General features: G+C 34.5%; 2 protein-coding genes across 14 annotated transcripts in view; both read left to right on the forward strand.

Annotated features, from left to right (window-relative positions):
- Positions 1-2,733, forward strand: part of pnp4a (purine nucleoside phosphorylase 4a) — a 253,971-nt gene extending 251,238 nt beyond the window's left edge. For all 9 annotated transcript variants that reach the window (XR_012386749.1, XR_012386750.1, XR_012386751.1 and 6 more), the window contains one exon: positions 2,011-2,733. Coding sequence is in view for 6 of the 9 variants with exons in the window: in XM_073915711.1 (XP_073771812.1) it covers positions 2,011-2,071 (61 nt within the window). In the remaining 3 variants the exon portion in view is untranslated. The remainder of the gene's footprint in view (positions 1-2,010) is intronic.
- A 2,735-nt stretch (positions 2,734-5,468) lies between these two features.
- Positions 5,469-12,745, forward strand: part of rem1 (RAS (RAD and GEM)-like GTP-binding 1) — a 28,126-nt gene continuing 20,849 nt past the window's right edge. The window contains exons 1-2 of one of the 5 annotated variants that reach the window (XR_012386734.1): positions 5,469-5,805; positions 7,644-7,990. Coding sequence is in view for 3 of the 5 variants with exons in the window: in XM_009306022.5 (XP_009304297.2) it covers positions 7,663-7,990 (328 nt within the window). In the remaining 2 variants the exon portion in view is untranslated. 5 annotated transcript variants of the gene reach the window in all.

Consider the following 12,745-nt stretch of genomic DNA (forward strand, 5'->3'; position numbering starts at 1 on the left):
TATATTCATATATATAACAAAAGACATATAAGACACTTCTATACAGCTCATTGTTAAATTTAAAGGCTTAACTAGGTTAATTAGGTTAACTAGGCAGGTTAGGGTAATTTGGAAAGTTATTGTATAATGATGGTTTGTTCTGTAGACTATCGAAAAAATATATAGCTTAAAGAGGCTAATAATTTTGACCTTAAAATGGTGTTTGAAAAATCAAAAACTGCTTTTATTCTAGCTGCCCATATACAGTATATCACTGGCAATTTACTTGCGTGTTTGGATAAAACATAATTTTTGTTGTTTTAATTTTGAAAACACAGTTGATATTTCTTTCAAATTCAAAAAAATTTGATGTCATTTAGGGCATTTTATATAATGTTTATACATATAATGTTCATTTTATAAAATGTTGCGTGTCTAACACAATACAACTCTTTCATCCTTAGAGTAGTTAGGAATTCATGATTGATTTTCACTCACAACAAATCAAAAAATACATATCACCAATTTAAAAAATTCAGAAATCTCTAAATGAATTTTTTTTTTTTTAATGTGGAAGAAATGTTATCAGACCTTTATAAAAAATAAATATTAGCATTTTTCTTAAAGCCATACCTAATAAATCCAGAGAAATCTTTTTTTTTTCCAAAGCTATATAGTGCTGGGGCCTAACTGATGCACTGATACAAGTGAATACATGTAAAACAATAACAAAAGTACTATTAGTAGTAATTAGATTGTATTTTGCTTTAATACTATATATTATCTAACTCAGGTGTGCCCAAACTCTGTCCTGGAGGGCCGGTGTACTGCAGAGTTTAGCTCTAACCTCAACTAGACATGCCTAAATAAGATAATCAAGTTTTTACTTGGTATACTTACTTGCAGGTGTGTTGAAGTAAGTTGGAGCAAAACTTTGTGGGACACCAGCCCACCATGACCAAGTTTGGCCACCTCTGGTCTTACTGAATACCTTTAGATATTATGGCTTACAGTTATTTTATTGTAAAATACAAAAAGCAAATTATTCATCATATCTTGAGGCATTCACCATTTAAGAATTCTAAAAATCTTAACTTAAATTTTTAAAACCTGCAAGACTTTTAATATTACCTGCAAGACCATTTAATATTAATACACACTAACATGATTTTATTCATGGTTATTTGTGTAATATGTCTAAAATGTTTACCTTGATTTCATTTCATTTTATGTTAACGTCAAATATTTAACATCCCATTTGCATATTGTTCACAGTTTACGCCAAATCTAAATTATTTTTGGTAACATGACATTTAGTTAACAAAAGTTGAATCATCAGTTAACATTTATTAATTTAGGTGTTTTAGTTTATTAATATTTGGATTTTTATTTTCCAATAAAATTATTGACTTGTAAAACTATTTATATTTAAATCAATTAGTGATTTTATTGATTTTTTTCCTATAAAATTATTGATTCTTGATTCTTTCTCTTTGTATTTGGGCCAATATTATTAAACTTATTTAATATGTAAGGTCAAAAATCTTTTTTTGTCAGATTACATTACCTTAAATGTGCAAGTTAGATTATTATTATTATGTAACTAACTAACATACTTTAATACACTGTGCATATGTAAAATGTAGTTGTACTTTATTTTAGTATTTGTGTCCTTAGACTACTTTAAGTACTGGGTTATATAAGGTAACAACATGGGTTTATTTTGCATTCTTTTTACTCAAGTACAAATCTATGTAATAGATTGTCTAAACCTAACTGTTCTGACATTGTTAGGGATGTATCTAGATATTAAGTGCATGTACTTAATAAAAATCATAGAGTTCTTATGTAATTTATACTCCATAAAATGACTTTCATATGGCAGAACAAGTTCTTCAGAATGCCCACTTCTGTTTTTTAAGAATATGAGGATAAATAAGTGATGACAGAACTTACATTTTTGGTTGAACTGTCCCTTTAAGGTTGTATAAGCTGTAAACAGTAACTGTCACTGTGATGTCTGTATTTTAGGTGTACTCCAGATATGGACGTCCATCTCAATATACCTCATGAGGATTTACTCCCCGTGTAGCCCTGTGCTGAACGCATTACCTTTTTGAGTCTTTCCTTCAGCTGCTATATATTACAGATGGAAATCAATGGAGCCACTACATTAAATCATTTTACTGAGTCAAACAATTTTATAGATCATCTTTTCTTTATCTGTCTATGCTTTCAGTTTGTTTTATTGGCTTGATCCTCACTTTCATTTCTATAAGCACAATCACTTTAGTGTAGCTACCATGATTTACTAATGTGTCTTCAGACATGCTAATGCATACTGTGTGTATTTTAGTGCCACATAAACTAAGCTGTGGATGTTTCATGACCATGTTCATTTTGTAGCATTACATGTTTAAAAATCAGACATTTTATATTAATATAGAATAATCTCGCTGTAGGGACACAAACTTTTACAATTTTAAAAAGAAATTTCCTCCTGATTGTTTAAAGGGTCATGAAAGCAACCTCTTTCAGTTCAAGTCTACCCTCATTTTTTCAAAAAATGTTTCATGTTGGGCGTGGAGCGCTGCCAGCAGAGGTAGAAATGGGCATGGCCGACAGAGCAGGGGAAAAAGATAGGGGAAAACAACTGTCAGGTGGCTCACAAAATGAGAAACAAACTGTGAGGAGACCTGTGAGTTTACAGTTTACTAAGTTAAAATGCAAAGAAATAAAGAGTAAGTAATTTAATGCCCTGCTATCTTTGTTATTCATAATTTCATGTACAGATAACCACAATTTGTTATATCATTATAAAGACAATCGTGTTTAAACTCTATAACTCTATAAGGACTTCTGTCTTCCTCAATACCCAGTTCTGATTGCAGACACAGTGGCTAGCAGTGCAACAGGTCTCTTTATCTATTTCAACCATTAGCCCTGCTGGTAATCTGGAGGTTTTAAACATAGGCAAACACTGCAGCACGGATTTAGGCGATGTCTGAATGATAACGAACTCAAGTCATAAATTCTCCAATTCTCGCACAGATCTCTTGACAAAAATCCTTGATGCAAACCAACAGATTTGCTGTATCAGCCGGGACAGCATCACAGGGAAAAACATGCAACAAACCCTGTGGATCACGGAAACAAACATACAACCCGTGCCATACGTGGACGTGGTCTTACCCTGTCATTGGGTCTTACAGCTTGGCAGGTCTGTTTTGCCTTCGGAAAGCACATGCACTCATGAATAACTAAGAAGCTGGGTCTTCTCATGGGATAAGAAAACTGTGCTATGAGTAATAATGACAAACCGACGCGTCATCACTTCACTAGCAGATACATGCTATGTCACCGATTTTGATCCCACCCCACAAATTATTTTAAACCAGGAAGATGAAATTAGCTCAAAATTATCCAGTTTTCCCCACAATTAAAGCTGACAGGTGTTAACGTACACACAATACACACAAATCTGTTAAAGAATTTTTTTTTTTAAAGATGGTGTCTTGAACCTTTAAAGACTGATGATGTTGATACTTGAAGATTTTTAATTTAAAAAATTATAAATCGGTATCGACACATTGATTTGAATTTTTCGGTTGTATTTTTTGGATGAAATTATACAATTTTGATGACATTTTTAAAGTATACTGTAGGTCATGGCCTTGCTCATTGTATATTTTATTAAGTATGTTTACATGGACACCAGTAATCCGATTTTAATTAGATTAAGACAATACTCTGATTAAGAGTCTGTAAACAGGAATTTTTGATTGATCTAATCCAATTAAGGTCTATATTGAACTAAACAGAAATTGTATTAAGACATGTGGAGTATGCCGATTTTAGTCACATTATTGAAGTGCAGCAAAGACGTGTAAACAGCTTAATGAAGCTATTATCAATGTGTAGGATTTTCACCGCATTTTGCGAAAGGATAGTCTATACACACAGGACTGTTTGACTCTATTCTCTGCACTTACCATTTCAGTGAAGGACTACAGACACCTGCATTGAAAAATACTTTGAGTATTTTCTTATACAGCATGCAGTATAAAATTCTATTAAAACAACACTCTTCCAGCAATTCATACTCACGTCCAATATCTCTTTTGTTACAGGGAGCATGCATGAAATGTTCCTGAATAAAGGTGAAAGTGCCAAACTGCAGTTAAAGTCAACACATTAAAAATTAAACACCCAAAGTTACATAAAACTTGGAGGAAATGTGGATAGCCGTGGTGACGAAATGACTTCAATCGAATTATGTGCTGTAACATGTAAAACGGGATCATGAAAAGAACATTCAAACAGCAACTCGTAAATACCTTAATCATATTGTTGACTTATTCAGATTAAAGCAAATAATCCGATTATGTCTAAACTTAGTTATTAGTTATTGTTTGCAAAGTACATAAAATTGCATATGCAGCCTGAATTTTTGCAGAGGATGCTAATTGTATCTATCTTTGTTAACCACCCGTAGAAGACTTTTGCTCTTCCTCTCCATATGCACCAGACAGCTTCTTATAAGCACTCCAAAATCTTTGTAAAACATTGTGTAATTTTGAGTGTGCTCTACGTAGGTAAGTGGGCTTGACAAACCACCTGTTGGACACACTGTTCTTTCAAAAAAAATATTTGTCAATACTGCAACTCTCTGTTGATTTTAAGAGCATCTTTTATGCTCACTTGTAAGTCACTCTGGAAAAAAAAAACTTGCTATATGAGAAAATGCAAATGTAAATGTTCCCATGTCGGAAAAAACATGCTGTTGGAGTTTGGTACCATTCAGCAAGCAAATGTTATTGCAGTTAATGACACTTCAAGTGTCAATCCTCAAAGAACTCAAGTGCTTCATTTTATGACTATATATGACTTTATTTATCTAGCAAATGGCGCATTTCAAAGCCACTTTGCAAATCTTGAAACAGTAGTAAGGCGACATTGATGCAATTGACCAAAGTGTGGGAACAAGGCTTGCTCTGTAAACACACTTATGGATTTCAGCACCCCAGTGAACAGGCGACTGCTTTGATTACTTTTGTTGTTTCAGTTGGAAAAGATTCAGCAGAGCCTCAGAGAATTAAAAATTCCTGGTAAAAAAAAGAAGAAGATCTAAGCAGAAAATAAACCTTCTTGCATCTTTATTTTACTGTTTTCATTTCCATGTGCATTCAAACACTGCAATGCTTTTCCCAATGAATTGTTTTAGAAACCAAAACAAAAATACCAAGCAATAAAACTCCAACAGTCATCATCCAATTGCATAAGCACCAAAAAAGAAACAGCTGTGGATGTTTGTCTCTAAAGAAAAATAAATGCAATGTGTGTGGTTCCTCGTTGCATGACTTCCCAGTGATGACATCATTAAATCAAGATGCGTTTTCAAAATCAAAGCCATTACACTAACGAGAACCTCCTGATAACGTATGATATCTCAGCTCAGCTTCAAAAGCAGGAAATGACAGGACCTCGACGTCATGGAGATGCAGTGGGACGGTGCTAAAAACACACATTATAACATTTCGTGGCCCTGGATGATGCTGAGAGACGCTCGGCGGGGACCCACGAGACTTTACAGTCGAGGGCCCGTTTGTTGAGCTGTGTTTATGGGACCATGTGAGTAATATAAACAGAAGACGCGTTTCTCCGCACAGAGCTCGAGCTGAGTTGGCAACAGGAGCCCACCTGTGTTTAATCACAAAGACACGATACATGCAACTTCACGCCGCAGCCTCTCTGAGGGCAAAGTGGGAGGATGAACTGAGGAGAGACGCGCTCTGGAGCCCTAAAAGTTGTTGTGGCGAGATAAAGGTGAGTGAGAGGTCATGCGGGTGAGAGGAGGCTGTGACAGACAGCGAGAGAGAATTAGAGAAAAGCTTCATTCCGCTCTTTAATTTTTAAACGCGTTGTGGAGCTCAGCGGGCTGTTGTCTTGACTGCAGCGGTGTAGCGTTTCTCTTTAGCCGGCGAGTCAAACTCCACTGCGCGCGAACTGATTGATTCACCAAACTGCAGCTTTAAAGTGTTTTCTGTGGACTTGAACTTTTACGGGGATGGTTGTGAGTATAGATTTCTGCTTTTGTTAAGGAGTTTGTCTCATGGAGTGTTTATTAATGCATGTATTAAAACTACTCCGGTGCTATATGTCACAGGGGAAGCTGTCAAAAGTACTGCTGTTGAGTTAAGGCAATTTAAATGCGTTAACTTTTGAAGAAGTGGACAAAATCACTATATCTTGCAAGTAAAATGTTTGTAGAACACTTTACAGTGAGGTTACGTTTGTTAACAGATGTAGTTGAGGTAAAATAAGTTTAATGATTCAGTAATACTAAATTACAAGTTAGTTGATGTTCATTTAAACAATAAAATACAACTTTTGATTTAATTAAAGTTAAATCTGAGCCTATTTAATGGAAGATTAATATAAAGAAGTTTTTAATGGTGTTTGACATTGACTAAAAGTGTACACAAATGCTGGTTTAATGCATTGACATTCTAATAATTGATGTCTAATTTAATAATCATAAGAGTTCAATTGTTTTTGCTTTTTTTTTTTGCCAAGGATTATAAGTTATATGTTTACTTATGAATATTTATTTTTGTTAGACTTTATTCTAATGTCTGTATGTAAACATGAAATATACAGTGCTCAGCAAATATAAGTACACCCCTCACAAATCAATCTTTTAAATTAAAATTTGTAAAACAAAGTTACACAATATTTTATTTTTGCATATACATTAGATTAGTCAGTACTGAAGCCAGATCTGGAGCTTATCTAACAAAATAACTTCCGATTACGGTCCAAAAACTAGTTTGTTATAGAAAAATATAACATACAATAAAAAAGAGGAAAAATCAAGGGAAGCAAAAAAAAAAAAAAGTCAAATTTAGTTGAAATTTTTTAGGTTGTATTTTTGCTTGAATTTAATTGTATTATATTTCCATTTCTAAATATGTTTGGTGACTAAAATATTATTCTAATAAATATATGTTTAATAAATCTATTTTGTTCAAATGCACCAAAATACATTGCCTATATTCACTGAAAAAATGGATATAAATATTAATTTTCAAAATGGAGTGTACTCAAATGTGCTGTGAAATGTACATTTGTAACAATGTATATGAATATTAGGTTTATTTTTAAAACCTAAACAAATTTGCCTGTTAATATTAATTTTTTTGTTTCTAATATTTCAATTTTATTTTTCAAATTTGTGTATGTTAATATTGAAATATTGGATACAAATGTATAAATATTAAGTGCTACCAGTCCAAAGTTTGCTCATACCTCAATTTATACAGACATTATTTAATTAAGATGAACAATTGCTTCAAATTGAACAAACTGAACATTTACTTGAATAAAATTATATAAAATCTGTAAAATTGTGACGTATTTCTTCATATTTCACATAGTGAAATAAATACAGTTTAAAATACTTTTATTTATCAAAAATCTAAAGCTTAATTTATTTTTTAAAGTGATTATCAATGTTTTAAGATATTTACAAAACAATAATTTGACAGAAATTAATTTTAAAAAACATGTCACAGCAGCATTACATTAACCACATTGTAACTGTGGCAAAGTATTTAATATTTGTTTTCCTGTCACAGTCATTTCCCTCTTTTTTTTCTGTCCAGGCATACCTATGTTTATAAGATGACACTCAACACACAGAAGGAGGCAAAGGAGCCGCTGAGGAGACGAGCAAGCACCCCCATCCCCTCCTCTCGTCAAGCAGGACGAGGAGACAGAGACCCCTCGACTGACCCCTATCACCCTCCGCTCGCCCAGTCTGCCTCGTACCACCCTGGAGACAAGAGCATCCACTCACGGGCCAACTGGTCCTCAGACTCCGAATCGGACAGCTCAGGATCCGAGTGTCTTTACCGTGTGGTTTTGTTAGGTGATCATGGCGTGGGGAAGTCAAGCCTTGCCAACATTTTTGCTGGAATACAAGAGAAGGATGCCCACAAACACATTGGAGGTATGCAATTGAATGCCTTATTTTCATGTCAACAAATCAGATCAGTTGAGGTTATTCGATTGAATCATTCTGTTCTATCCATTATTTTCGATTAATGCTAAATGTTATTGTTTAACTGTAAATGTGGCATTGACACATTACTGTAAAGACATTGCAGTGCCTAAAATAACCTTGACTAAACTGATAGGTCTGACTCATTGATCACACTCTCAATTTGTCACGCGTCAGGATTGATCCTGAAACATTAATTGTATGGCGGTATTGATTAATGCATCAATCAGAGCCTACAGTACATTGATTTATGTAGCAGATGTTGTCCATTGTGGTCTGTAGGGTTAGTTTATCATTTACTAAACTGTAAAAAAAAAAATGTAATAGTAAGTAAAATGTAATTGCAACACGGTGGAGCAGTAGGTAGTGCTGTCGTCTTACAGCAAGAAGGTCGCTGGTTTGAGCCTCGGTTGGGTCAGTTGGTGTTTCTGTGTGAAGTTTGCATGTTCTCCCTGCATTCATGTGGGTTTTCTTCTGGGTGCTCCAGTTTCCCTTATAGTCCAAAGACATGTGGTACAGGTGAATTGGACTAAGCTGAAAAGAAAATAAATGAATGAGTAAAATGTAATTCATTTTAGAGCACAAGGTTTTGCTTTTTAAGTAAAATAACATTGTTGAATCATTTTTAAGTCATTTAAAGTTTTGTTTTAGTATAGTTATCTATAGAAGTGTATGCTTTGTTTTGTTTACTTATCTAAATGTTTTGTAAGTAGATTTTTTGTTATAGTCTAGACACTCAAATGTTTGCTCAAACTACTTATTTAAAATAAGCTGAAACAAAACAATTCTTGAGTTTTTTGGAACAACTTAATTGTTTTACCTTCAATCCACTTAAATTTGTAAAAAAAAAAAAAAAAAAAAAAAACTAAACTAGTTTGTTAACTTATTTCCTTCATGTTGTCCTTATACAAAACGGTTGTGTAAAACCCAGCATTTTTGTCCCAACACAAATAAATTTAGTTTTCTTATCAAATTTAAGTGGACTGCACATAATAAGACTGCACAAGATTTGTGTTGTTTCAGCTTAAATAGGTAGTTTGAACAAACAGCAAAAATCTTTTTTGTGTATGATAATGTACTTGTACAACTGAGATGAGTGCCTTAAAATATATGAGGAAGACCTTAATATTGGTGCAGGATACACAATAATTGTAACAGTCAATGACTTTGTGAGTTTGAATGTGTCATTTTGAATTAACAAAAAAAGCAAAACAAAACTTCAGATGTAATGAAACAAAAAGTTATTACACATCACAACAAAAGCAACGATGAAACGGTGTAAATTAAATTGGTAAACAGTTAAAAATGCAGTTTTCCCCAATGCATGATGTGAACACCAGCATTAAAAAGATGTGTAGATTTTTCTTTTTATTGCTTCAGTATTTCTTAAAGAATATTTTTTAAATAACAAATGATTATTAGTAATAGTAACATGTACTTTAACATATACTTAATTTTTTTTCTTTGCTAAATTACTAAATTAAACTTATTTTAAATGTGTAAATGCTGTAGAATTTACTTCAGTTCAAAATCATTTTTATTGGGGTAATTTCCACGTCATTCCAGAGCCACAAGATGAAGACATTTGGATCAAATCTAAAAGATTTCTGACCCTCTATGAAAAGTAGGATTACTCAAAACACTTGACGTGTCAAAAATACATTAAAAAATGTATGCATTTAAAGAGACACGATCACCATATGCTAAGCATTTATTTTAGGCTTTTATTTGCAAGCAGCATTTAAATTGGAAAGCTCAATTATGCTTGCTTGATGTGTGAAAACCAATGAGAATTGTTCTTGTGCGTCACATGGTATTGTTGAGCTTAAGCACAATTCAGTGAGATTTGTTCTCACCTGTCATGCATGTATAATTGTATGTCCAAGCTTCTGTTTATGATCTGATCAGTGTTTATCTGTCAAAAAGCACGTTCACGTTCACAAGACTTTGATTACACCTGTTGATTCATATGTAATGAATGTTTTAACTAAACAGACATTCAGTGGAGGTACAGTAATCTCTCAGTTTTAGTTTGTGTTATGAACATAATTTAAGTCTTGTTTGGAATGATGTGAGGGTGAATAAATGATGACAGAATTTGCACTTTCAAGTGAACTAACCCTTTAATTAAACTGAGCAGCACTATAGTTGCATTTTTAATCCATCAATCTCGTACTATTTAACTTAATTTTCTCTAAAAATGTGTGTTACTTCTAACAAGACAGCACATGACTGGATTTAATGTCGCATCTCCAATGTGTCCAGTTCTCTCCATCTCTTGTTGTCCCAGGGGTAAGACACAATCCGTTTCAACTGACACAAAACTGGTCCATCAGAGACCCACGTATAAACCTAACCATTTAAATGTCTTTAAAATTCAGGACACACATTAATGCACTGAACTATGCAAAACGCCTTTATGAAAGCAGCTGATGAGCGTCTGTTGACCTACATGTTTTTTTTTCATTGTCTAGTGGCGTGTGACCTTATATTTATCTCTCGGCTGATTTGGCTTTGACCTTAGCACAACATCATGCTGTAAATAATCATGTCATTGACAGGCTGATGTGTGTATATTGATTGTAGCATCAGTGAAGGCTTATCAGTAAAATACATGTCTATGTGACACAAAATGAACCCAATTTTACAGGTCATTTTTATGCATAAAGATTAATGATATTTAGATTTAGAAAAAAAAGCAAATTTTTTAGTGCTGTAAAGATGAATATTGTGAAATATTATTGGGGTTTAAACTTCACTTCAGTTAACAGCTTAATGCATGCTTGCTAAATAGTATTAGTATCTTACTTATTATAATTTCTTTTGAAAACGCTAATTATTGACCAACATTTTTTAAAGGGTAGTGTATGCACATTCATTCTTTCATTTTCCTTCGGCTTAGTCCCTTTATTCATCAGGGGTTGCCACAGTGAAATGAACCACCAACTTATTCAACATATGTTTTACACGGCGGATATCCTTCTAATTGCAGCCCAGCACTGGGAAACACCCATACACTCATTCACACACATACACTACGGCCAATTTAGCTTACCCAATTAACTTTTAACGCATGTGTTTGGTCTGTGGGGGAAACCGGAGCACCCGAAGAAAACCCACACCAATACGGGGAGAACATTCAAACTTCGCACAGAAATGCCAACTGACCCAGCCGGGACTCGAACCAAGGACTTTTTTGCTGTGAGGTGACAGTGCTGACCACAGAGCCACTGTGACGCAGTGTATGTACATATTATGTTTTATTATTCTTGATCACATAAATCTGAATTTGCAGATTCAGCTTAAATATGTATTGTTTTTGTATACTAGTAAGTAATGATCAGTTTATTTGCTGTTGTATAAGGCTGAATCAGCTTGTTATACATTATTATTGCATGTTACTTGCCAATTGTTTTATTCAATACACAACCTAGATCTAAGCTGTAATAATTTATTAGATCTTTAATAAAATGTAAAGCTTGCAAAAGACAGGAATTATTATCAAACAGCTGCTACTTGCACTAACTTAAGCCTGGTTTATGCTTCTGCGTCAAATGATCTGCCTTACATTGGCGTGACCCATGGCACATACCTTGCACGATGGGGTGCATTTATACCTCTGCGCGCTGTTTGTGTTGCTCTGCAATAACACTTTCGAAACGCTAGTTGGCAGTGAGGTTTTTATGTTCCTCTGTGTCGACTTTCTTCGCTGGTGTTTTGTTTTTTCTGAATTCTACATTAATGTAGAAGTACCTCAAACTTGCTCATTTTGAGGCTGGAACTGGGGAACGTGCAACAGCTTTAATTAAAAGGTAAACACAAAACAAAAATTTCCTTCTGAGCCTCATTCATGGGACTCGACACTCCCTTCGATGGGTTTGCGCGGCTCTCAGTCCCGCCCACATTCGTCAAGTCTACCAAGCCGACCAATCACAGTGCTTGTGCTACGCGTCGTTGGGACATGTAGTTACATTTTTTTGAGAGGTGCACGTTGGCGACGGCCACAGCAAAGGCTATGCATCCATGCACAGACTGTAACGGAGCATGTGCTTGACGCAGATGTATAAATCAGCCTTAACTGTGTGTGTATATGGCATCATAGGCCATTTCATTCTGAAAACATAGCGCTATATACATTTCTGGAGATCGCAAATTATGTAGCCAGTGCTATGTATGGCTGTATTTCATCTTTAAAGTGAACAATATGGGGCGGTGTGGCATTCTTCCTTTTTGCGATTACCAGCTGACCGCTTGCCTTATATAGACGACTTTCCCGCTGTTACCAGTTTGTCCAGATAGCTTGACATGTACATCGACAGACTTGAAACGCTGAACAGAGTTGACTGTAACAACGTGGTTTGAGTCAGGTGAAAAATGGTTCAAGAAATCAGGTAAGACAAAAACAACAGCAAAAAATGAAATAAACAATTAAATAATGGAGAAAATGTGGAAAAATCAGGCGAGTGCTTTTCTTTTTGTTGATTTCCTTTTTAAAACACTGCGGTTTGGTTTCGGGACGGGGGTGGGCGAGTCAAAGTGTGCTTTTTAAAATACTATTTGTTGGGTTTAGAGAAGGGGGAGGGTGGGGTATCGGTCAGTTCGTCAGTCAGTCAACAGCGGCCTCTGGTGTATTTGCGAAAACAAAAACTGCAAAAAAAACGTAGCTCCTGGGATGTATTTTGCTCTCTCCAGAAATGTGTATGG

This window comes from Danio rerio, chromosome 11, assembly GCF_049306965.1.
Source record: "Danio rerio strain Tuebingen ecotype United States chromosome 11, GRCz12tu, whole genome shotgun sequence".
NCBI lineage: Eukaryota > Metazoa > Chordata > Actinopteri > Cypriniformes > Danionidae > Danio > Danio rerio.